At 46.2% G+C, this 26,326-nt stretch overlaps 2 protein-coding genes across 6 annotated transcripts in view; one reads left to right on the top strand and one right to left on the bottom strand.

Annotated features, from left to right (window-relative positions):
* ENOSF1 (enolase superfamily member 1) overlaps positions 1-13,353 on the top strand; it is a 41,061-nt gene extending 27,708 nt beyond the window's left edge. The window contains exons 10-16 of one of the 5 annotated variants that reach the window (XM_032293254.1): positions 471-558; positions 2,818-2,952; positions 8,349-8,390; positions 9,191-9,320; positions 9,605-9,704; positions 11,935-12,016; positions 12,938-13,353. In XM_032293254.1, coding sequence (XP_032149145.1) covers positions 471-558; positions 2,818-2,952; positions 8,349-8,390; positions 9,191-9,320; positions 9,605-9,704; positions 11,935-12,016; positions 12,938-13,039 — 679 coding nt within the window. In that variant the 3' untranslated portion in view covers positions 13,040-13,353. The remainder of the gene's footprint in view (positions 1-470; positions 559-2,817; positions 2,953-8,348; positions 8,391-9,190; positions 9,321-9,604; positions 9,705-11,934; positions 12,017-12,937) is intronic. The other 4 variants (XR_004273447.1, XM_032293255.1, XR_004273448.1 and 1 more) reach the window with 4 other exon arrangements.
* Positions 13,354-13,870: 517 nt separating this feature from the next.
* TYMS (thymidylate synthetase) lies at positions 13,871-26,326 on the bottom strand. Its single transcript, XM_032293257.1, has 7 exons — positions 25,991-26,326; positions 24,110-24,183; positions 21,238-21,412; positions 18,501-18,602; positions 17,067-17,242; positions 16,483-16,554; positions 13,871-14,475 (listed from the first exon to the last, which is right to left on the bottom strand). Exons 1-7 carry the CDS (start codon positions 26,193-26,195, stop codon positions 14,338-14,340), a joined length of 942 nt encoding a protein of 313 aa, XP_032149148.1. The 5' UTR covers positions 26,196-26,326; the 3' UTR covers positions 13,871-14,337.

Genomic DNA, 26,326 nt, shown 5'->3' with positions numbered 1-26,326 from the left:
CTGCACTGCAGCGGATAGGCCATCCCTGTGGCCTTCCTCTCACTGAGTTAATTCAAGACAAAGCTCTCCTTTGTAAGCCAGACCCTTTCCATTCAGGCTATCACAGGGTGGCTCACTCGGCACCCCTTGTCAGCCCCACTCTCCTCTTCAATTCTCACTGTGGCTTTTTTGTTAATTCCTTTTCATGGCACAGCAAAAACTCAGTTAATTGTTTTAAAGACCTGACTTCTCTGATATAGCTCCTTAACTCCAGGTAAGCAGATACTTGAAAGTCATTGCCCTGAGACTGAATGAAGAGATAAAGTTCACAGATTTATTTCAAGTGACTTATCTGAAGATGGGGAAGGAGCAAGAAGTTGCTAGAAAACATGGTCTGTGAATTATTGACAGAGACAGTTGCTTCTGCAGATCCAGGTGCCCTTGCCAATCCAGGTACAGGTCTAAACTAGCAAACCAAATGCATTTTCTAGGTTTAAAGTAAAGGTGGGTGCTGATCTCCAGGATGATGAGCGAAGATGCCGACTCATCCGAGACGTGATTGGACCAGAGAAGACTTTGGTAAATATCCTCTCACTCCACAGAGAAGCAGCAGCCTTTGTCCAGGGCTAAATATAACTTGTTCCAAGCACAGATTAAAGAATATTGGGAATTTAAAAGCTTATTGTCAGAGGAAGTACAGTTCTATAGTCTTGCAGTAGGTGAACTCAAAAAAAAAGCGAAGGGACTGATAGTTTTACATTTCTTAATTCTGCAGAACTAGTTAAGTAAGTCTGGGGTTAAGGATCCTTTCTTGCTAACACAGCTGCACCTGAGCAAACATGTTTCCCATTGGTGCTCTGGTGTGTCAATCATTTAATCTCCCTTCCTAGCTCCTCAGGTAGGTGGGTGTCGGGGAGGCATTATTGAAGAAATGTTGTAACTTCAGCTGAGATAAATGTACGGATCAGTCATTTCTGATTGGTATTTTTATAAACCAGTTCTTATGTGTAAAATATTTTCATGAAAGAAAGTCAAAGTAAGATGTTTTTATGAGGCCTTAAAAGCTTTTTGCATAAGTTAAATAGAAATTTTGAGTTCTTGACCCAGGATCACTATTTATGCATGAATTAATGCTGTTTTTGTTTTATGAGATCATCCTTATCCAAATAACTTACGATACAAATTGATTCTGGGCTGGCCAGGCGCGGTGGCTCATGCCTGTAATCCTAGCACTTTGGGAGGCCAAGGTGAGTGGATTGCCTGAGCTCAGGAGGACGACAAGAGCAGCCTGGGCAACATGGCAAAACCCCATCTCTACCAAAAAATCCAAAAAAAAAAAAAAGATTCTGGGCCGAACACAGTGGCTCCTGCCTATAATCCTAATGCTTTGGGAGGCTGAGGCAGGTGGATCACTTGAGGCCAGGAGTTTGAGACCGGCCTGGGGTACCTACCAAGACTCCATCTCTAAATGAAAGAAGGAAAAATATTTAACCAGGTATGGTGGCACACGTCTGTAGTCCCACCTACTGTGGAAGATGAGGCAAGAAGATCACTGAGCCCAGGAGTTGGAGGCTGCAGTGAGCTACAGCAACACCACTGCACTCCTGCGTGGGCAACGGAGTGAGACCTAGTCTCTTAAAAAAAAAATTTTTATTCTGAGCATACTGTCCTCTGGTTCTCATAGTGTCCTGGGAGGGAGCTCTTATTACTTAGCACATTCTATGGAGATGTCTATTTTTGTGTTCTACTCCAAGCACAGTAAGATCAGGGATGAGGGGCTGTCCCTTAAGCAGGACACAGCCAGTACCTGGCTTCCAAGAATGGTAATGGCACACAGAGAGCCAGGGCCTAGGAGGGAGAGGACTGGACTTGAACTCACCATTGACTTGACTTACTGTTCTTAAACAAGTTACTTAATTTCTCTGCATGACAGTTTTCTTATTTGTAAAATGGGTTAATATGAACTGCCTCATGGGGCTATTATTATTATTATTATTATTATTATTTTGAGTTAGGGTCTCACTCAGTGACCCAGGCTAGAGTGCAGCGGCATGATCACAGCTCACTGTAGACTTGACCTCCCCTGGCTCAGGGGATCCTCTCAACTCAGGCTCCTGAGTAACTGGGACTACAGGTGAGAGCCACCACACCCAGCTAATTTTTGTATTTTTTGTAGAGACAGGGTTTCGCTATGTTGCCCAGGCTGGTCGTGAACTCCTGGGCTCAAGAAATCCACTGGATTCAGCCTCCCAAAGTGTTGAGATTACAGGCATGAGCCACCATGCCTGGCTGGTTATTATAAATATTAAATGGAACAAAATCCATAAAGTGCCTAGTGGAGTAGGTGCACCATTATGGAAGCATTTATGCTATTTATGACTGTGCCAGACACATAGTGGGAAGTAGTCAATAAATGACTATTGAACAAACTTATTGTTGATTGTGCATGATTCAGAATGTGACAAAATGGTTCCTACAAATACAACCAACATTGCAAGACACATGTATTTGGGTGGCATCTAAATGGCGATTGGACCAGAGCCCAAGGCCAGTGGGCACTTCTCATGGCCCAGCCCAGGGCACTGCCAGACATCCCAGCAGCTCCTCAGACAATTCACAGCTCCTCCAAAAGACTGTATCTGGAGCCAGAGTCCCTGTCTTGGTGGCTGCTCTTTGGCTCTTTTTATTAGGGCTGTGTGCTGGGCCTCAGCAGAGGTGTTAGGGGGTCTCACTCAGCTCTTGGTGGCACTGAGTGACAGCATTTCCTCCCTAGGAGCCACAGCCCTGCAGCAAGGTTGGCTCAGGGCAGACCTCCCTGTGAAGAATCTCTTTTTGCAGATGATGGATGCCAACCAGCGCTGGGATGTGCCTGAGGCAGTAGAGTGGATGTCCAAGCTAGCCAAGTTCAAGCCATTGTGGATTGAGGAGCCAACCTCCCCTGATGACATTCTGGGGCACGCCACCATTTCCAAGGTGGGAAAATGGCGGCTGCTGCTGCCATGGCAATTTATTTTTTTTGTTTAGTTTTCCAGAGTGCTGGAAACAGATCCTGAAATTTCTTCACTTGCTCCCTCTTGCATTTCCTGATAAAGTAGCTGAAATAATTGTAATGTGTGACAAACACTGGGGTTACGGGCCTGATGTTCCCTTGTCTTCTTCAGCTTATACTTTGCCCTTATTTCGGTTTGTTTTAGATAAAGTAAGCTGCTGAAAGCTGAAAGGCTACCAGCAATTTGAAGGCTAATAGACATGGTTCCTATACTTTGTAAATATAGAAATGTGATAGGTGTGCGTGTGTCTGTGTGTGTGTGTGTGTGTGTGTGTTGTTGTTGTTGTTTTGTTTTGTTTTGTTTTGTTGAGATAGCATCTCACTCTATTGCCCAGGCTGGAGTGCAATGGTGCCATCTCGGCTCACTGCAACCTTCGCCTCCCAGGCTCAAGCAATTCTCGTGCCTCTGCCTCCCAAGCAGCTGGAACTACAGGTGCGCAGCACCATGCCAGACTAATTTTTCGTATTTTCAGTAGAGACGGAGTTTCACCATGCTGGCCAGGCTAGTTTCAAACTCCTGACCTCAGGTGATCTGCCTCCCATAGCTTCCCAAAGTGCTGGGATTACAGGTGTGAGCCACCACACCCTGCCAGAAATGTGATAGGTATTATAAGACTCTTCCCCAGAATGAAACAAAAAGTGAAGATTCCTTCGGATGACTCAAAAGGAAAGGTTTGCTTAGCTAATGTCTAGGTCAGAGGTCTCCCCAAGAGAAGGCAGCCTGTCTGTTTTCCAAGAGCCCTCGTGATAAATTCACACTAATTGAAGCCAGTCTTTCTCCCTTTCAGGTTTAGAAAGAACTTGAAACATGGGAACATCTGAGTAACATTCTGTGACCCGGGCAGTCTCCCATTACTCAAGTTTGCAGCACTGCTCTACACAGCCAGAGTGCCAGCCAGTTTATTTATGAAGAGAACTTTAACTTCTAGCAATCTCCATAAGAAGCTGTATTAAGCCAAAGGCTGCCAGATGAGTGAGGAATCAGGGCAGGGACTGGCTATGGGATTTGAATATGTGATGGTGTCAGACTGCAGTGCCCAGTCCATCCATCTCTGAGCTTGGATATACTGTCCCTCCCCAATGGCCACAGGCCTAGCTAACATTTGCCTTTGATGCCTCTTTTGTGTTTTTTACTTTCTTTCTTTCTTTCTTACTTTCTTCTTTCTTTCTCTCTCCCTTCCTTCCTTTTTTCTCTCTCTCTTTCTTTCTTTCTCTTTCTTTCTTTCTTTCTTTCTCTCTCTCTCTCTCTTTCTTTCTTTCTCTCTTTCTTTCTTTCTTTTTCTTTCTTTGATAGAGTCTTGCTCTGTTACCTAGGCTACAGTGCAGTGGCACAATCTCGACTTACTACAACTTCTGCCTCCCAGGTTTAAGCGATTCTCCTGCTTCAGCCTCCCAGGTAGCTGGGACTACAGGTATGTGCCACCACACCTGGTGAATTTTTTTTTTTTTTTTTGTATTTTTAGTAGAGATGGAATTTCACCACATTGGCCAGGCCAGTCTCGAACTCCTAACCTCAGAAGATCCGCCCACCTTGGCCTCCCAAAATGCTGGGATTACAGGTGTGAGCCACCATGCCCGGCCTTGTGTTTCCATCTGATAATTTTTTTCTCCTGCATGCTAACTGGTTTGGCACAGTCATGTGGACATAACAATGTTTCCGTTGCGGAAGACTGTGAATGATGGCGCAGCATAAATAATCCCATAAGGTTATAATGGAGCTGAAATGCTCATTGCCTAGTGACATTGTAGAGATTGACTAGAGATGTCCTAGTGCAACGCATTACCTTCCCTGTGTTTAAGTATGTTTAGATACTGGCCATTGTGTTGCAGTTGCCTGCAGCATTCGGTACAGTAGCATGCTATACAGTTTTATAGCCTGGGAGCAATAGGCCATGTCATATAGTCTAGGTATGGAGTAGTCACTGCCATCTGGGGTCATGTAAATATGCTCTGTGATGTTCACACAATGACGAAATCACCTAAGGGCACATTTCTCAGAGGGTATTCTTGTCATTAAGTGACAAGACTGTATGTTCATGTGGCTTATAGCCACATCCTGCCTGCCTAGCAACATTTTTCCTGAGGTGACTTTGCACAGCTGCACACTCCCCATTCTGTGTTGATCTTACACCTTTAACTCTGATGGAGCAGTCTTGGTTCCAGTTCTAGGAGGGACACCTTGATCATCCCATATAAACTCATGGGTCGTACTGGAGGTACAGAGTTGGGGGCTCAGGGACCAGTTCTCCGTTTCTCTCAGCAAATCAGCATGTGATCTATGTTATGTGGGATGCTCTGCCAAAGCCTGGGTTTCAGAAATACCCTCCTCCTTCACTTTGCAGCCTCTCCAGAGAGAAAAGCTGAGATACGTGAACAAAGACTGGAAGAATCTGAGCCAGGGCACTGAATGCCGAGCACAGTAGAAAAGTTCATTGAGGAGGACGTTGGGTGTGGGATGGAACGAGGGGGACGGCCAGAGCTGACTCCGTAAGGAAAGCTAAGCCCCAGGTGAGGGAAGGGTGAACAGGAGCCACAGACCAACCACAGCCTTCGTTATTTAAACAGAACCCAAACTTTCCAAGGAATCATTGCACAACAGGAATCTCAGGTGAGGAGCCACAGGGAAACAAGACTTTTCACCTTGGGTCCCACTTGCTTTTTCTTCTTAGGTGTCTTACAGGGTGGCTATGGCCTGCTGAATGCCAGCTGGCCAGCACCAACCTGATCTCTGCCCACTTGAGCATCTCCTAGGAAGCTCCTCAGGGCTTTAACCCTCTGAGGTTTTGATTACATAGAGGAGGCCCCTTAGGAGTGTATCTGAGGGAGGAGCAGCTGCAGAGCCTGCAGGTCCACGCAGGGACAGTGGAGATGCCCAAGGGAACACAGGACACACACCAGGGAGCTGTTAGACAGGCTGGCACGAGGGGCTGGATTATGGGGTCTGTCCACTCAGAGGATGCAGCCAGTCAGTGAGCCGGGGCAGCTTCTCCAGTGAAAGGACGGCATGGTGACAGCTGGAGCACAGATGATGTGATTGGTGGCTACATGCAGAGTACACTGAGACAGAGGGTGTGTGGGAGGTGAGGAACGGACAGGGAGAAATCCAGGCAGGGATGGGAGTGAGAAGGCTTGTCCAGGCATCTGGGAGAGATAAAGGGAGAGGGCAGCTCAAATAGAGCAGATTCAGGAAATATTAAAAACATTTGGCCCCTAGTCAGTGCCAGAAACATATATGCTTAAAATGCTAGAACGAATAAGTCAAATGGCCTTTCCTCTTCCCCCTTCCTCCATTTCTCCCTTTCTCTTCTCTTTCGAGATAAAGAACAAAGAATACTCAAATTAGAAATTTTAAGAAGCACCAGGCGTGGTGGCTCATGCCTGTAATCCCAGCAGTTTGGGAGGCCAAGGTGGGCAGATCACAAGGTCAGAAGTTCAAGACCAGCCTGGCCAACATGGTGAAATCCCCGTCTCTAATAAATGAATAAATAAATTTTAAGAAGCATAAAATGTTAGCTTGAAAAGGTGCCTTACAGACCATCTGCTCAAACTAAGACCTTCTTCAGGTGAGGAGGCCGAGGCTTTCAGTGGCACAGGTGGGGCTTGCCCAAGGCCACACATCCTATGAGAGGCAGGGCCAGCACTGGAATCAGGGACACTTGGCTCATGAATGCAGGGATATTTCTGCTGAGAAGTTGGCTTAGTCTAATGATTCAGAGTGGAGTTCCAGCCCAGGCTCTACCACTTTCTAGCTTTGTGATCCGGGAATAGTTCACACCCGGCACACTTGTTTTCTTATTTTCTATAAAATGGGGATAACGATGGCTCCTCTCCCACTAATTGAGACCAGGAATCTTTAAGTCAGTGTTTTGCACAGCACCTGACAGGTACTTAGCGCTCCAAAAGTGTTAGCTATTAGTGTGAGTGGTATGATCCTAAACAAAGGGAAGGGAAACCAGGGAGAAACCAAGGATGCCTGCAGAGAGGAGCTGTGGAGCCACAGTCCCAGTAGAGGATGGAGGGGAGTGCCCAGAGCCCATGTGGCAGGTGAGTGAGGTAGTGTTCAGGGGCCAGATGAGAGGACAGAGAGCAGCAGGGCTGTGTTCAGGTACAGAGTTCAGTACCTCACCAGGTGAGGAGTCTACCAGGTAAGCAATGGGCTCAGCCTAATCTGCAGATTGAGGTCTAAGGCCACCCACTGAGCTGGAAGGAAAATGATTTTTTTTTTTTTTAGTTTTCTTCATGGCTTTTTCCTGCCTTAAGGAAGATTTTGGAATCAACAAAGACATGAGGCCAGGTGCAGTGGCTCACACCTGTAATCCCAACACTTTGGGAGGCCGAGGTGAGCTGATCATCTGAGGTCAGGAGATCAGCCTGGCCACAATGGCAAAATCCTGACTTTACTAAAAATACAAAAATTAGCCAGGTGTGGTGGCGTGCACCTGTAATCCCAGCTACTCAGGAGGCTGAGGCACGAGAATCGCTTCCACCCGGGAGGCAGGGGTTGCAGTGAGCTGAGATCATGCCACTGCACTGCAGCCTGGGTGACAGAGCAAGACTCGGTCTCAAAAAAACAAAAAAAAATATGCTGGGCGCAGTGGCTCATGCCTGTAATCCCAGCACTTTGGGAGCCCAAGGTAGGTGGATGATGAGGTCAGGAGCTCAAGACCAGGCTGGCCAACATGGTGAAACCCCATCTCTACTAAAAATAAAAAAATTAGCCAGGTGTGGTGATGGGCTCCTGTAATCCCAGCTATTCAAGAGGCTGAGGCAGAGAATTGCTTGAACCTGAGAGGCAGAGGTTGCAGTGAGCTGAGATCACCCCACTGCACTCCAGCCTGGGCAACAGAGCGAGACTGTATCTCAAAAAAAAATATGTGTGTGCGTGTGCGTGTGCGTGTGTGTGTGTGTGTGTGTGGGTTCTAGAAGGAGGTTTCTCAATGAGGCAACACAAAGGGAATCGAGGGAGTGGTGACCCACAGGAAGGAGTGGGCCGAAGGTTGGACCCTGTGAGTTCACAATCAGCCGCTCCGAGTGACCCTGTCCTTACGCCACTGCGCAGGCTGGAGAGGGAAGACACTGCAGGAGACCTGCAAAGCCCTGGCCAGGAACGGGGCTGGTGGCAGCAGCTCAGCAGCACTCCCCTTCTCCTCTGCAGATACATGGAGCCCTTCGTGTTCTCCTGGACATCCTTCTGCCAGTCTTGAATCTTCAGGTCTCAACAGCAGGGCCATTTCCTCCTTCAGCTATAAATGTTTTTAAACATTAGGAGTTGCAGTTCAAAACATAGGAAAATAACACGAGGCTGCCTTCTATTTCACAGGCACTGGTCCCGTTAGGAATTGGCGTTGCCACAGGAGAACAGGTGAGTGATGTCCCTTTGGGGTCAGTACACGCTGACCAGTGACTGGGGGACACAGTTGTGTGTTAGGCTCCATTATCTGCTGTACTGAGTTGGGAAATTTTCATCATCTTAGAAATTGGGTCATTTTATCAGAGTCTGGAGTCAGATATAGAAAACGTTTGTGGCCATTTCTCCAATTCATATGACTAAGGTCAGGTATCTTTTTCAAAGTGTCTAATTGAAATTGACAAGGCAGCAATTTCAAGTTGCTACTGCAAGTGCAGAAAATGGTTTTAAGAAAGCCGGCTTTCGAATTGAATAAACATGACTGTGTTCACTTTCTGAGCTTATAAATGAAGCCCAAGTGTCTGCCAAAACCTGTGGCAGTCAGCCCACGAGGAGAGCAGCATGAGGAGCAGATTCTGTTTTCCCAGCAAAAGGAGCAATACTGTTCTGCCATAGTACCGTGTCGTCATCTGTGCCACCTGCTCATCACTGTCACTGTATTTCATCCTGGTGCTTCGGTTCATCTCCCACTTGTCACTCACTGTGACAGTCATTCCCTCTTAAATGGCAAGCCAGTGTGATTTTGACCTGACTCACACTGTTGCATTAGCAGATTTGTAAAGTGGACAAAAGGTCCCTGCCCACACTATAAAAGCTTGCCTCATGCCCAGTGAGAACAAAGAAGAAATACAATTTGGGCTTCCTGAAGGCCACTGATGCATAATGACTGGCATAGAGTAGCTACGTTGCCAGGTTTAGAGATCCTAAAGGCCAAGGCTGACTTCTGTTGGTGTTATTTTCAATTCTATTTCCAGTGCCACAATAGAGTGATATTTAAGCAACTCCTACAGGCGAAGGCCCTGCAGTTCCTCCAGATTGACAGTTGCAGACTGGGCAGTGTCAATGAGAACCTCTCAGTATTGCTGATGGCCAAAAAGTTTGAAAGTAAGGGCGCTGCAGACCAGACCTTCATTTCCCCACTAATCAGACACCTCCCTTGATGGCTTGGAATTCACATGCACAGGAGTCTGTAGTTTGCCATTTCAATTGTTTTTCTAACTTTCATGTAACCTTAATCCAGGAATTGTTGATGATTTTCATCTTGGAATTTCATTCCTAAATGAATGATTTAATCACCTGTGGGCAATAAGAAAAACCAGAAAGTTCCCTTTCATCCCTTCCTCTCTCTGCCCTACTCTTGGCATTAAATAGAAACGATTTCCTTTTAGTTCCTGTTTGCCCCCATGCTGGTGGAGTGGGCCTCTGTGAACTGGTGCAGCACCTGATTCTATTTGACTACATATCAGTCTCTGCAAGCCTTAAAAACAGGTCAGTAATGTGGCATTAATACTTTCTGCTTCAGTAGGGTTCCTCAATCCAGGCCAGAGCTTGTAAATTCTGCCTTCATGACCAAAATCACCAAGACCTTGTCCACGGGCCCGTCCTATAACTCTCAGGCGGAGCTGGTTTTGCTTCCACTTCTCCACACGGGGAAGTAAAAGCACAGACCCACCAGCAGTCATTTTGCCTGCTAGGATGGGGTCTGGTAGCTGACTCACTTTACTTTTTAAGTATGTTGAAGGTGAGGCTTGCAGCCACACTACTCCCTCAGCCAGATCCTGTTTTCATCACATGTATTCTGTACTTTCGTCCAATCTCCTTTTCCCAACGCTGGAGTCTTCCATGATCTGGACGCACATTTATTTCATCTTATTTTCAGAATGCCCGGGTGGCCTTTAAATTAGGACAATCTCCCCCAGTCATCTGCACACATATGGCTTTGCTTTGCTTGTTATGCTTTTCTTATCTCCTGGAATTAAATGTCTCACAGAAAGATCACTACAAGTATACAGCAAAGGCACAAAAGCATGCATTGAGAAAGGAAAACACCAAATTTAGCACTGTGAGAGGTAAATGGGACCCTTGAGGGTACACAGGAGGCTTCAGTAATAATGGTAACAGTTTCTCTCTTCAGGGGGTGAGTAGACAGGTGCTGTCCTTTAATATAGCTGGACTATTTTATACTGTATTAGTCTATTGCTCTGCAATAAATAAATACCTGAGACTGGGTAATTTATAAAGAAAACAGGTAGGCTGGGTGTAGTGGCTTATACCTGTAATCCCAGAACTTTGGGAAGCTGAGGAAGGCAGATCATGAGGTCAGGAGATCGAGACCATCCTGGCTAACACGGTGAAACCCCCAGCTCTACTAAAAATACAAAAATTAGCTGCATATGGTGGCGCACGCCTGCAGTCTCAGCTACTGGGGAGGCTGAGGCCAGAGAATTACTTGAACCCGGGAAGTAGATGTTGTAGTTGTTAGCCAAGATCGTGCCACTGCACTCTAGCCTGAGCGACAAGAGCGAAAATCCGTCTCAAAAAAAAAAAGTTTAATTGGCTCACAGTTCTGCAGGCTGTACAGGAAGCATAGCAGCTTCTGCTCAGCTTCTGGAAACTTAAAATCATGGTGGAAGGTGAAGGGGAAACAAGCATTTCTCATGGCCGAGAGCAGGAGGAAGAGAGTGGGGCGAGGAAGATGCTACACACTTTTAAACACCAGATGTTGTGATAACTATCTTGAGTACAGTGCCAGAGAAAGGGTGCTAAACCATTCATGAAAGACCACCTCCCATCATCCAATCACCTCCCAGCAGGCCCTGCTGCCAACATTGGGGATGACAGTTCAACATGAGATTTGGGCAGAGACACAAATCCAAACCATATCAGCCTGCCTATCACAGCTGTTCAATAACAGGTGATGGAAGTCAGGCAGCAGAGCTCAGGCACTTGCCCCAAGCCTCAAAAATCCAAAGTGGCTGACGCAGAACCTGAACACAAATTGATCTGATTCTAAATCCTCTGCTCTTCATGTAAATCATTCGTATAGCTGAAAGGAACCTCATTTGGTGATTTCATTTTTTGGGTGGAGTATGGAATGTATTTTACCTGGGTTCGGTTCCTTAGACGTCTCGGTTCTTGGATGGGGGTGAGTATGTCCCACCTCCCTAAGTTGTGGTCCCATGGGTCTGTTGGGATTGCTTTCCAGGTGCAAACTACACTGAGAAAGCTTCACAGTGCTAATGTTCCCTAGGTGCTCAAATGAGGCAGTGTCAAAATGGCCTCCCAACCCTGCCTGCCAAAAAGCCCCCAAGCCCCTGGCAACTGCTACAGCCATATGAAAAAATACAAATGCTTCTTGAAAAACAGATCACAGCATTTGGTGATTTTAATCTATTCATCTAACTTTTGACCAGAGGAACCCAAATAATTCCAGATATTCACAGAGTCTGAATTGGTGCTTTCTAAAAGGCATCACAAAACCTCTCAAGTGACTTTGTGGTTCATTTCATCGAAGTCCCCACCCCACATTGCTGCATTTTAGATGAAAAGCACCTGAGACACAGAGGTGTAGGGGCTTGCCTAGAAACTTGTGGTAACACAGCTAAGCCTTGGCCGACTCTGTCATTTCAGTGGTACTTGCCCCTTCTGCTTTAAGTTAGCACCATGTGAATGATCTGACTTCAGATATCATTGCCCTAATCTGATTCCCTCCTCCTAGGATGTGTGAGTATGTTGACCACCTGCACGAGCATTTCAAGTATCCTGTGATGATCCAGCGGGCTTCCTACATGCCTCCCAAGGTGCGCTGTGGCCTGCGGAACCCTGCAGAGGAGATGCTGCCAGCCACTACCACACCTGTCTCATGAACTAGACAATAGAGCACCAAACTTTGACTCTGGTTTATTTGCAATATCCAGAAACAAACGGTTCTTCAGTTTGTCAGTATCAAAATCGTCAGGCCTGAAGGCCAGGGCTTGGAGGTTAAATTGCCTCTGACAAGGCTTCTCTAACATTAGCCTTTCCTCACTAGTGGAGACCTTAACATTTGCACTCCTTGTGCAAAAAGACTGGCACCATCTAGCAAGTTAGTGACCTAAAATGTTTTGACTACAATCGTGTGGTTGGGGCCATTTATTCTGATCATGTTCAAGAGATCATGGCTCATTTTCACCAAGAGAAGTCAAGCTATTATCAGAGTTTGATGAGTTTAGTTAACTAACCCTGGCAAGTAGCCAGTAAAATGTGTTCCTCTGCCCTATTTTCAACAATGTCAAAACTTAAAAATATTAATTCAGGGCTGGGTGTGGTGGCTCACACCTGTAATTCCAACACTTTGGGAGGCCAAGGCTAGTGGATCATTTGAGGTCAGGAGTTCAAAAGAGCCTGGCCAACATGGTGAAACCCCATCTCTACTAAAAATACAAAAAATTAGCCAGGCATGGTGGTGGATGCCTGTGATCCCAGCTACACAGGAGGCTGAGGCAGGAGAATCGCTTGAATCTGGGAGGCAGAGGTTGCAGTAAGCCGAGATCGCACCACTGCACTGCAGCCTGGGTGACAGATGGAGTGACTACATCTAAAAAGAAAAAGCAAAACAAAAAACTAATCACCTCTGGCTTAGACGTAAAAGCATTTCTTGGAGGAGCAGAAATACATAAAATCTGTTTTTGTTCCAGGTGGTTGTTAAAGTGACTTGACTTAATTTTTTTTATCTTTGATAGGATGCTGGCTACTCAACAGAAATGAAGGAGGAATCTGTAAAGAAACACCAGTATCCAGATGGTGAAGTTTGGAAGAAACTCCTTGCTGCTCAAGAAAATTAACTGTTCAGCCCCAACACCTTTTTTCTTTCTGAAGTGAAAAGGCTTAAAATTTCTTGGAAATAGTTTTACAAAAATAGATTTTTAAAAAATCCAAGATTGCACCTACCAAGATAAACTTTTAGTTCAGCTAAAAGTCATACACCCTTAGGAATCAGCTCAGTAATTATTACTTGATTCTTTTAACAAATCAATACACATTATCCTACTTAATCCTTGAATAGGTCTAGATTTAACTAACCCAAAGTCCAGGAAGATGTTGTTAAAAAAATTTCTATCAAGGGCTGGCACCTAGACATTAAACTGTACTTTGAAAACAAGCAACGTGTTGTATAACTTGTTGGAATAATTCCTTGTTCTATTTAATGCTTGTCATAAATTAGCAGAATAAAAATAGTTGTGCAACACCAGGGGGTATCGGGTATGCAACAAAGGGAAAAAATTTCACTCATTAGCCCCGAAGTGGTTTTGGATCTTTTTCTTGCTTGATCTAAACATATTATTAGAGTTCACACCATGCTGAAGCTAATTAGGGCAAAATGGTATTCCACAGACTATTTTTAAATAACCCTTTAAGGTTGTAAGTTTAAAAAAACAAACAACAAAAAAACCTCTTTCCTAAATGGTCATTACAGTTTGAGGATAAGATGCAGTTAAAATGAGATGGCTCATGGAAAAACAGGGCAAAATATAGTCACTATGTCTAAACAATATTCTTTTAAGTAGCACCCAAACCAGAATACAGCACATGTTTATTGAGGAGAGTTCTGTTAAATCTATTTTAAGCAGGAACTGAGCAGATAAGTGGCAATACAGAATGAACAAAGTGTGGACAAATGCAGAATACTTCTTTATTATAGCAACTTATAAAACAACTGTAACATTAAATGTACAATAACCACACTCTACATTATGATTGATGGTGTTACTCAGCATCCTTAGATTTGAGAGAAAAGCTTGTGAAATTCTCGAAATTCACCAACCTTCTTTATAAAGACATGGGATTGAAATGTACCTACATATTTTTGCTAAAGTCATACACATTTCATTCTCCTCACTTTGTTCATAATCTCAGTATTTTCAGATACCCTCTGTGAGTTAACTCAAAGCCTTTTATTATGGAAAGAACTGGCACACTTACATTTGCCAGTGGCAACATCCTTAAACACTAATAACTAATAGGTCACGGACAGATTTTTGACCTAGTTCCTTTTTCTTTTAGAGCAAAAAGAACTTTTACCTTGGTATCCAGCCCAGCCCCTGAAGACTGACAATATCCTTCACGCTCCTTTGAAAGCATCCTAAACAGCCATTTCCATTTTAATAGTTGGATGCGGATTGTACCCTTCAACCTTAAAGTCTTCAGCTTTGAAGTCATCAATTTTCTCAACTTTTCGAAGAATCTTGAGCTTTGGGAAAGGTCTGGGTTCTCGCTGAAGCTAAAAACAAAGTAAGACTGTTATTTTGCCATAACTCTACAACCTGCTGTAATTGCTCCTCATGTCCATGAAACAAGTACACAGGATGTGATCAAGTTTTATTTAACAGGAGTATGATGCTCTAGATACCTTGCCGTAGGTTATGCAACACGACTGGAGCGTAACCAGCTGTTCTCTTGCACAGATCGAGAGTGACATTACACAGTGACAGGAGCCTCGTGCCTCATCAAGTGTAAGTTCTTTTTTTTTTTTTTTGAGACGGAGTTTCGCTCTTGTTACCCAGACTGGAGTGCAATGGCGCGATCTCGGCTCACCGCAACCTCCGCCTCCTGGGTTCAGGCAATTCTCCTGCCTCAGCCTCCTGAGCAGCTGGGATTACAGGCACGTGCCACCATGCCCAGCTATTTTTTGTAGTTTTAGTAGAGACGGGGTTTCACCATGTTGACCAGGATGGTCTTGATCTCTTGACCTCGTGATCCACCCGCCTCGGCCTCCCAAAGTGCTGGGATTACAGGCGTGAGCCACCGCGCCCAGCCAAGGTGTAAGTTCTTATAATTACTCTTGGCAAATTTATTAAAGACAGGAACACAGTCAATCTGTAACTCATAGTAGCTCTAAGTTTGCTTGAATTCCACAATCCCTAACCCAACTGTCCCTGGCAGAAAGAAGGGAAGATGAATGCATGGACAGTGAACAGAAAGGGATTAAAGCCAGGAGTCCTGGGATGAACAGACAGTGGCAATTAGGATGTGAAGACAGGATGTGAAGACCTGTTACTATGTCTAAAAACGACTGGAGCGGAAAGCCAGAGAATAAGCCTTAAGTCACCCTCCACTCAAGAGCAGTGAAGCTCCCTCAAAGGAGTGACTTTTTTTTTTTTTTTTTTTTTTTTTTTTTTTTTTTTTTGAGACAGAGTCTCACTCTGTTGCCCAGGCTGGAGTGCAGTGGCGTGATCTCTGCTCTCCGCAACCTCCACCTCCCGGGTTCAAGTAATTCCCTGCCTCAGCCTCCTGATTAGTTGAGATTAGCGGCCCGCCACCATGTCCAGCTAATTTTTTGTATTTTTATTAGAGATGGGGTTCCACCATCTTAGCTAGGCTAGTCTTGAACTCCTGACCTCATGATCCACCTGCCACAGCCTCCCAAAGTCCTGGGATTACAGGTGTGAGACACCACACCCAGGAGTAACTTTTAAAATCTGGATCTAACCTGGAAGGGGCTAAAAGGTTTCTGGTTCTGAGTCTTTTTTTCCTTAGGGCTCATGAAGCAGATGAACTTATACTTTTATTGCCATTTCAAATCATTTGTTGTCTGCTATGACTTAGGGATTTGGACAGACTTTTGAAGTTCAGACCTAAATAGTGCACTTAATGTAAAATTAATGAAAAACATTTGTGCTCAGCACTTTGGGAGGCCAAGGTGAGCAGATCACGTGAGGTCAGGAGTTCGAGACCAGCCCGGCCAACATGGTAAAACCCTATCTCTACGAATAATACAAAAATTAGTTGGGCATGATGGCATGTGCCTGTAGTCCCAGCTACTTGGGAGACTGAGGTGAGAGAATCACTTGAACCTGGGAGGTGGAGGTTGCAGTGAGCCAAGATTGAGCTACTGCACTCCAGCCTGGCAGACAGAGCAAGACTCCATCTCAAAAAAAAAAAAAAAGAAAAAAAGAAAGAAAAACATTTGCACTTCAATTCTCCTTCAGGTTAAAATATGAATTAAAATGCTCCCTTTTGGATAATTTCCTGGCTTGAATGTGGCTCTTCCCTCTCTGGTACTGGTGCTTGGTACCTTACAGCACCTGGCATGTTAAATGCCCATGGTTGCTGAGGCAGAGGCCTGCCTTGTCCTACCCACCTACCCACCACTTCTCCCTAAACTGAAGCCCCACATTCGGAGCAGTCATCTTTATCTTGGACACAGCATTGAGCAGACACCTGTTCCATAATCAACCTTTTATTAAGAGAAGATACCAAACCCAAAAGTATAACATCTAATTCTTACCTGAATTTTCAGTGGCTCGATGTGATTCAGGTAAATATGTGCATCTCCCAAAGTATGTACAAAGTCACCTGGCTATAAACCCCAGGGGAGAAAGCAGAACAGCGTGTTAGTTTCAATTCCTTTAAACATCATTTAAAATCATTAGAGTATGCAGACACCTCAAGGCTTTTAAAAAAAATAATTTAACCAGTGTAGTTTTTTAATTTTTTTGTAGCGACAGGTCTTGTTATGATGCCCAGTCTGGTCTTAAACTCCAGACCTCAAGCGCTTGCTCCTGCCTCAGTCTCCCAAAGTGCTGGGGTTAGAGGCATGAGCTACCATGCCCAACCACCACATAGCTTTTGAGAAAATTCACAGAAGCTGTACCACAAACAATCTCTACAGACCTGTTAGTATATATAGACCACAGGGCCAGAAAAGCTCCACAAAAGGTTTCAAAGTAAAAGCCGGTTCATGTCTTACTTATCATAGCAAATTTAAAAACTAATCAGACTAAACTCTCTGCTATTTGTTTTTCCATATTAAAGAACTGTAGAGCTCAGTGTGTTAGGCTGGCAACAATCACCTTTCCCAAGATAGCCCACCTTCAGGCCTGTGATGTGCGCGATCATGTACGTGAGCAGGGCGTAGCTGGCAATGTTGAAAGGCACACCTAGGCCCATGTCTCCTGATCTCTGGTACAGCTGGCAGGACAGCTCACCGTTCACCACGTAGAACTGGCAGAGGGCATGGCATGGAGGCAGCGCCATCAGTGGAAGATCTGAGGAACCAGCACAGAGGAAGATAAGGAGGGGTGGTGGTTTGAAAGACCACAGCTAAAGGCAAAGTAAAACAGGAGAGAAACAGAAGCCAACTCATACAGTGGAGACCAGGAAAGCAAGCCACCAGGCTGCAGGGATGTCCATAACCCACAGCCCCCACAGCCACGGCATGGAGCTGAGATAGACTGACTGTCCATTGGCACAAGGTTTCTGCAGATGTACATTTACGGCTGAAGCAATGCTCTTCCATCAGAGCTGAAGGGATCTGGGCTACCTTCGTGGCACTCAGTTACAAATGCAGCAGGAATAATTCCATTTGCCACAGGAAACTGGTGCTTCAGGCACAGCTCCTATATTAAAAGTCTCTATTACATGGCCAGGCACAGGGGCTCATGCCTATAATCCCAACACTTTGGGAGGCCAGGGTGGGCAGATCATTTGAGGCCAACTTGAGTTCAAGACTAGCCTGGCCAACATAGCAAAACCCTGTCTCTACTAAAATTACAAAAATTTGTGCACCTGTGGTTCCAGCTACTTGGGGCCTGAGACATGGGAATCACTTGAACCCGGGAGGCGGAAGTTGCCATGAGCCGGGATCACACCACCGCACTCTAGCCTGTGCAACAGAGTGAGACTGTGTCTCAAAAAAAAAAAAAAAATTATCTATTACAGATGCAAATATTCCACCCTAAGTACTTATGACATCCTGATAAGAGTTTTTGTTTGTTTTTGTTAATACTCAGGGTCTCACACTCTGTTGCCCACGCTGGAGTGCAGTGACATGATCATGACTCACTATAGCCTCGAACTCCAGGGCTCAATTGATCCTTTCACCTTGGCCTCTGGAGTTGCTGGAATTATAGGTGTGAGCCACCACTCCTGGCCCTACACCCTGGCAGAGTTGAATTTTACAATAAAATTGTTTAAAATGTTAATAATAGTGAGGTGGCAGCGACCTGGAACTTCATCTGCTTCAATTTAAAATTTTAAGATCTTACATGTAGTTTCTAGGCAATTTAAAGCCCTTTTTGGAGTAAGAATGAGTATAAATACACAAATTAAGATCATCTGGGCCCAATCTCATGATCTGAAGGTGAAAGTGGAGCAAAATGAGACTTGCTCAAGGTCACACAATCAGCCATGTGGCTAGGGGAAGTTCCCAGGGTCCTGCCTCCCTCTGGTAGCTCTGCACAAAACCACATCGCTTCCCCCTAAGAGTATGGTTAGTATAAATGAAGATGATGGGCTTCTTTCAACCTCTTGGATTCCAAGCGCACATGATGATTCTTCTGTCATCAGGGTTGGTTCTGATGGTGTCAATCACTCTTTGCAGTTGGTCAACTCCTTGTCCTGAATAATCTATAGAAGTGTCAAAAAGGACAGGTACACACATTAATCACAAAGGTCATGAGATGGCCTTAGAGGTCATCTCTTACAGCCTCTCACCCAGGGTCCCCCTTGACCCATGGCTACAAGATATCTAGTGCACTCCGAAGTTTGTAGATCTCAATGGATTGAGTTCAAGGCCGTGACTGCTGCCTCTGTCCTCTGGAGCCCTAACAAAGCCTATTTCCTCTTCTACACAGTCCTTTAAATATTTGGTTGTCATGGAGTCACCTCCTCCTGTTCCCCCCAGAGCTAACCCTTTCCAATCTCAACAATCTTAATTTCTTCCAGTGCTCCCACGAACTTAGGCTTTAAACCCATCAACCATTCTTGTTACAATTTCACTGACAAAATCTAGTTTCTCCTTGTCTCACAGGAGGTATTATAATCTTAACGTGGACTACAGCATTCTATATACTTTCCAACTAACAGAGGACCATGGATTCCTTTCTATCACCTCAGCAGCATGCTTCTGACACTTCCACCTAAAATTAGAGTTCAGCAGCTCAGCACACAACTGACTTGTAAACATCAGGAAACCTCTATAATGATTATACCACCTTCTACTTTGCTCCCATTTCTGGTCTCTGGATTTTAATTCCTTTCCTTCCTTCTGAGATGGAACTGGAAGTTGAGAAGTGATTTGTTAACTGAAGGGTAGAGCTTCATCATCTCCTCTGGTTAAATTTCTACCTATTAGTGTCAGACTATATTCTGGTTCAGTAGTTCTCAAAATTTTGGGAGAAAGTACTCTCATGGCCACAGTTCCAAAAAAGGTAACATCAAAGATTTTTAAGATGAACTGTGGTGGTGTAGTTCTGTAACTTGATTATGGTGGTTACATCCATCTACCTGCACTAAAATTGCAAATACACACATACACAAGTGCATGTAAAACTAGCAAAATCTGACAGCTCTGAGGAATGCACCAATGTCAACGTATGCAGGATGTTACCCAAGATATTATTACTGGGTAGAGTGTCCGGGGAAACTTTCTGTGCCTTAAAAAAAAAAAAGTTCCTGTGAAATCTGTAAAACAAAATTAAAAACAAAAAGGGACAAACTTCCCTACTAAAATCCAACAGCTAAGCAGTCATACAACTGTAAACTAAGACCATAATTTTATTAGGCCTCTTAAGCAACAAGAAATAATTGAACACTAGACAGGACTGAAAGCTTCATGAAGCCAGGGAAGCAGCCTCACATCCTAGGAAGGACAGCCTACACTGAGGTGCAGGCAACGACCTGCAGAATACTTACCTGTATAAACAACTTGACCCACACAGCATCTTTCTTCATTGTGATAAAGTATACGTAACATTAAGCTTACCATTTTTATGTGTGCAATTCAGAGCCATCAAGTACATTCCTGACGTTGTGCAACCATCACCACTATCCATCTCCCAAACTTTCTCGTCATCCCTAACAAAACCTCTGTGCTCATTAAACAAGAACTCCCCATCCCTCACTTCTCCCCAGTCCCTGGCAACCACCATTCTACTTTCTGCCTGCCTTTAGGATCTTGCTTATGCTAGGTCCACACAGCATTTTTAAACTTCTTGATGTTGCTAACATTTAAAAGATCTCATGGGGCCAGGCGCGGTGGCTTACTCTTGTAATCCCAGCACTTTGGAGGCCAAGGTGGGCGGATCATGACGTCAGATCACGACCATCCTGGCCAACATGGTGAAACCCCCGTCTCAACTAAAATACAAAAAATTAGCTGGGCATGGTGGCACACACTGGTAGTCCTAGCTATTCGGGAGGCTGAGGCAGGGGAATCGCTTGAACCCATGAGGCAGAAATTGCAGTGACCAAGATCGCGCCACTGCACTCCAGCCCGGTGGCAGAGCAAGACTATCTCAAAAAAAAAAAAAAATCTCATGATTGCACATCAAATGTAGATTTCAGGTTTTTACTGAAGAATTCTGATACCACCAGGCCCAAATTCTCCAGGTGGCTGGGGATGAGATGTGACTGTCCCCTTATATGAGACACACTCTCCAGGTTGCTGATCTCTGCCCAGCTAGTAAATTGCACATAATACCCCACATCCAAGGTAGGCGTCTGATTTTCCTAGGGACAGGTGGGATGGGCTGGGCTCTGTGACATTCTGTAAGAGGTGACACCAACAGTAACAGGAAAGTGGAAGTCCAGGAGTGAGATGTTGCATTCTTTCTCCACCTCTGCAGAGCTGGGAGCGGAGGGTGATCCTGGCACTGTGCTTCACAGCAGCACCACCTACAGCACACTGTGACTCAGCCTCAAAAGGGAGATTAAAGATTCCACAAAGCAATGGGGGCGTTTTGTCCCTTGTTCCATGGATAAACTTCCCATTCCCCAACACAAACACCAACCATGCAGCTATCTGCCAATGACACAAGGATGGAAAGTACCAAGCACCCAATAATTGCTAATCATCAAGAGTGTGAAACAGCCTTCATGAGGTTTAATTGTGGCTTAACTCGGCACCATCCCTCACATGGTCAAAGTTATACATCAGCTCCTGTGACACTGACTCATCACCTGGACCTTATCTAAAACAATAGAGCAAACACATGCTAGCAAGGGCACTCAGGAAATGGAAGGCATTGTTCTGTCTCCTCACCTGAATCCATATCTCTGTATTCTGCCCCAAAATGCCTCCACTGGAAGCCATAAACTGGGCCCAAGTCCCCTTCTTCTCTGGCGGAGAATCCCAAGCTATCCAGAAAGTCTCGGGATCCATTGGCATCCCAGATTTTCACTCCCTTGGAAGACAGCTCTTTAGCATTTGTGGATCCCTGAAAGAGATGAGGAGAGCAGAGCAGGCATCCGAGTGAATTCTGAGCCATCTCAGTTGATCCCCCTGACACACCCCCTACAAGACACCCCCCGGTCCCTGCTGACTTGCTGGGACGTGGGCATTTGACACCACTCATGTGGAGCCCATCCTATCTTTAAGCGGGCTGGTCCCAGCCCAGATTTCTGAGGGCTTTAGGACAGTCTGATCCCTTCTTTGGAATCATCATCTTAGATGTTTTCTTCCATTCCCCTCAACTAAGCTTTCTAGACTAAAGACCTCCAAGTGCTTTAAGTATTCCACCGATCTGAGTTTTATGTTTCTTAATCAAATATGTTACCTACATATGATCCCCCAAAATGAATTTAATGCCTATGTGCAATCTGTCCAGTGTATCTCCTACCTGGCATACAGGATATTCCTAATAATCAGACTAATCAGTATTTTACTTTACTGGCAAATATATGTCACATTGGACTAAATTTGGACCCTAATTTACTCACATATATGCCACTATAAAGTTGTGTTTCTCTCCAATCTGTACTTACACAAGCTGCTCTTTTTTATTTTTTGCTAAGTACAAAGCCTTATGTTTATTTCTCTTACATTTCATTCCATTAGATTTGGCCTATGACACCTTAACCTGTATCCTCGCCATGCTTCAAGGTCAAGGAAAGACTCCATCTGCCTCCAGTGCCTCTGGGTACGACGTGCTCTAACAAGCAAGACTGATGCCATGTAGAGCTGGGCTCGATGCCTGGCCCTTCCACCTACCTTCTCCTCTTACCCCTGCCTATTCTCTCTCCCTGACCTCATTGTCCTCATCTATAAAATGAACACCATATTTATCATATTACTGCAAGGATTAGATGATGCAAGCAAAATGCTTGGCACTGAATAGATCCTAGCTACTGCGTAGCCCTACCGCCCGTCTGCCCACAGATCCCTAGCAGCAGTGCAGGTGCATCGACTCCTGTATTTGATCGAGTCGCCAAAGGAGCAACTCCGACTATCAGAGGCAAGTCTGATGTTCCTGGCAAGGACTTCTTAGAATTCTGAATTCAAGCATTAAGTTAAAAACAGGGGGGCTGGGCACGGTGGCTTACTCTGGTAATCTCAGCGCTTTGGGAGGCTGAGGCGGGCGGATCACCTGAGGTCAGGAGTTCGAGACCAGCCTGGCCAAGATGGTGAAACCCTGTCTCTACTAGAGATACAAAAATTAGCCGGGGGTGGTGGTGGGAGCCTGTAATTTCAGTTACTTAGGAGGCTGAGGCAGAGAATTGCTTGAACCCGGGAGGTGGAGGAGGTTGCTGTGAGCCAGGATCGTGCCACTGCACTCCAGCCTGGGCGACACAGTGAGACTCTGTCTCAAAAAAAAAAAAATAATGTTGTCTTCTGAGGTTTTTGATGTTTCAAATCCGAGGCTCACTGTTGGTTAAGATAGGCCAACACAGAACAAAATACCCCAAGAACACAGAGCTATGGCAGACTGGGCTGGATCCAAATTTAATCCCTTTCTAAAATGGGATAAGAGGGCTTGGGTCTGGCTTGACCCAAAACCATACAAGCCACACCAAGTGCTCTATAGAAAGGATCCAGCCCAGACCTGAGCCCACCCTCAGCTACCTTCCAAGCACTGGTCAGACATCACTGGTTCTAGACCAGGACACAGAACACAGAGGAGCTGGGCTGGGCTGCTGCCTGTCTTCATGGCACTCTGGCCCCTACCAGAGGTACCTACTCAGCCCTCTGGAAGGGGTTCACCTTGTTACTCAAGAGACTCTCCTAGTTTATATGAACATGGGAACACAGGTGGTATCTATACTTAGTAATCAATATGTTGAGTCCTACTGTGTGACCGGCTGTGTTCAAGGCCCTGGGGATACAATAGTGAACATAAGAAACAAATCTTCTGCCCTCACAAAGCTTACAGCACAGTTCACTTATTTATTTACTGTCTGCTGTCCCCCTTCTAACAGGGGAGGGGAAAGGCTGACATACATCAGATGGTGACGTTCATCTATGCAGAAAAACCAAGGAAATTGGGGGAAAGTCAGTCTTAAATCAGGAGGTCTAGGAAGGCTTGCCCGAGTAGTGACTCAAAGGAAGTAAAGGAGCAGCCTAGTGTGAGGGGAGAAGGTTCCAGAGAGTAGGGACGTCCCGGTGTGCTCAAAAACTCACAAGGAGAACAGCAGGGCTAGGGCAGACAGTGGCAGCTAAGGCCAGAGCCGAAAAAGGGACCCCATAAGGACCATGGCTCTTACTGAGTGAAATGGAGCCATTAAAGGCTTGAGGGTGAGGAATGATATGCTTTGACCTTTTGTGTTGTTTTTTTTTCTTTGAGATGGGTTCTCCCTCTGTTGCCCAGGCTGGAGTGCAGTGACACAATCTCAGCTCACTACAACCTCCACCTCACAGGTTCAAGCAGTTCTCATGTTCAGCCTCCCAAGTAGCTGGGATTACAGGTATGCACCATCACACCTGCCTAATTTTTGTGTTATTAGTAGAGACAGGAGTTTCCCCATGTTGGCCAGGCTGGTCTCAAATTCCCGACCTCAGGTGATCTCCCTTGGCCTCCCAAAGTGCTGGGATTACAGGCACAAGCCACCACACCCCATTGCTTTGACTTTTGAAAGGATCACACTGGCTGCTGTGCTGAGAACAGACTAATGACTTCTAATAGCGGCAACTTCTTTACCTTGATAAACCACAGCAACTCCTCCAAAACACCCTTCCAGAACACACGTTTGGTTGTCAGGAGAGGAAATTCATCTGAAAAACAATTTGCCATACAGTTTCAAGATAGGAAGACAGATCATGCCATCCAACTTTCTTCAAGAAACAAAACTGCCCTGGGACGTGAAGTCCTGGAGTATCCAGAAAGCCTAGATTCCCAGAAAGTGGGCGCCATAGATCAGGGTGGAACTCCCAGGCTGCAAGTCACATCAGTGACCCAATTCAGGCTAAGACAGCACTCCTGTGCCCTGGTGACTGACTACTGGACACAGGAATTCCACACAGTGAGATGGTGGGGAGGGCAGGGATGACCACGTGGAAAAAAGGGAAGAGCTACCATCCACTGCCCACTAGTGCTAATCCTGTCGCAACAGTGTGAAGAAAACACCCAGCATGTGTCCCAGGGACAAAAAGGGATGCATCAGAAGTGTCCAGCCGCAGAGAAATAAAGTGTAAAAGCTTATCTTTAAATGCAGTACTCGTTCACCCCACACTCTCTGAGGTATTCAGACAACAAAGAGAGATTTTGCAAGCACCTGCTTTTATCAGAATTGCGTACTGAGCATTATTTCCTCCATTTTTAAATATGCGGAAGCTATATGAGAAGTAACTTGCTCAATGTATAAGCAGCAAGGTGGGTTAAAAATGAGGTCTATAGCCGGGCGCGGTGGCTCAGGCCTGTAATCCCAGCACTTTGGGAGGCTGAGGTGGGCAGATCACCTGAGGTCAGGAGTTCGAGACCAGCCTGACCAATATGGTGAAACCCCATCTTAAAAAAAAAAAAAAAAAAAAAAAAAAAAATGAGGTCTATGGCTCATCAAAGGCCCTGGTCTTGGAGCTGCAGAAAAGTGGATCCCACTGTTCAGACAAAACTTCGCAAGCTGTCCCAGGCGGATCAGCCACAGCAGCTGGTGTGTATTCCAGTCTCTAGATAGGTGTGGGCTGGAGGGCTTTTCCCCTACTTACAGTGAATCCGCCTCACCAAGAATGGGTTCCCGCACTCAAAACAACCTCCACCCCTGTGTCAAGGCTGCGCTCCATTTCTTCGAGAGGTCCAGGTCAGCCCCTGGCTTACACACCTTGGAGGAGTCCCCTCCCCCACGCAGCAGGCGCAGGATCCAGGATGACAGAACACCCCACCGGCAGCCTAACGTCCTGTGCGCACCCCGCCCCGCCCCACTGTCCCCTGAAAGCCTGACACCAACAGCCCGAGAGGCATTTTTTCTCTGGGGTGATCCTGTTTGAGAAGAAAAGAGGAAAGCACAAACAAGAACTTATACTCGGACTTCCGAATTTCTCTTTTCAAGGTGTAAGAGGAAAGCTGGTTCGTGGGGATTGGATGGGAGACCGCCAGGAAGTCAAGTTCCCGCGCCAGCCTCAGTTCTCTCTTCTTCCCGCCGCCTCTGCCCCGCCCACATCATTTTCGCTCCAGTTTTTGAAAACTCTGCAAAGCGGAATGGTCAACAGGGGAGGAAAGAGGAGGGGCAAAAGCCAGGACTTCTGTAACAGCGCGCGGTCAAGCCCGGACAGCCCTCCCTCACTCTCCAGCGTGGGACAAACGCTGCCAGGTCATACCCGCCTCAGGGGCCACGGCATCACCGGGGTGACTGAGAGCCCTGGCGTGGAGCCGCTGGGACCGAGCTCACCTCCTGGCGGTCGCTCCAGCGTGTGACCCAGCGCCAATCACGTCCCTAATGGGACCTTAGTTTCGGCGTCTGTAAAGCGGGGAGGAGGGTGCGTCCCCTCCCTCGCAAGACTGAAATTAGAACCAAACCGGGTCCGCAGCGTCCGGCAGCTCCCGAGCGCTCTCCCCAGCCACGCCTCCCTCCTTCCCGCCCGTTACCTCTCAGGCTGTAGCGCGCCTGCATGCCGAACACCGACAGGGTCCCCGTGCCGGTGCGGTCGTCCTTCCTGACGCCGCAGCGAAGGATGTGCTCGATCTGCCCCAGGTACTGCTGCTCCCCGTGAGGCGGCCGCGGCTGGGTGTCCAGCTCCTGGGCGGCGGGCTGCGAGGGCTGGCGTGGCAGCTCGGAGCCGGCGACGGGCATGGCGCTGCAGGCGGCGGGACGGAGCAGAAGTGGAGCAGCTAGCGGTGGGACGGTGCCAGGGGAGGTGGCGCAGTGGCAGGAGCCCTTCCGCGCGCTCTTTTCCCGCCGCCGTCCAGCGCTCCGCCTCTTCC

Source organism: Sapajus apella, unplaced genomic scaffold (genome assembly GCF_009761245.1).
Source record: "Sapajus apella isolate SASKATOON/1434 unplaced genomic scaffold, GSC_monkey_1.0 scaffold29, whole genome shotgun sequence".
Classification (NCBI taxonomy): Eukaryota; Metazoa; Chordata; class Mammalia; order Primates; family Cebidae; genus Sapajus; species Sapajus apella.
This window is presented reverse-complemented; position numbering and strand designations above follow the sequence as displayed.

Coding starts and splice junctions, on each gene's coding strand:
- TYMS (XM_032293257.1), bottom strand. CDS start 26,195: ATGCCCGTCGCCGGCTCCGAGCTGCCACGCCAGCCCTCGCAGCCCGCC. Junction 17,243..18,500: donor GTGCGCTTGGAATCCAAGAG/GTTGAAAGAAGC, acceptor CTGGTTCCTCAG/ATCTTCCACTGATGGCGCTG. Junction 14,476..16,482: donor TCGAGCCACTGAAAATTCAG/GTAAGAATTAGA, acceptor CTTTGTTTTTAG/CTTCAGCGAGAACCCAGACC.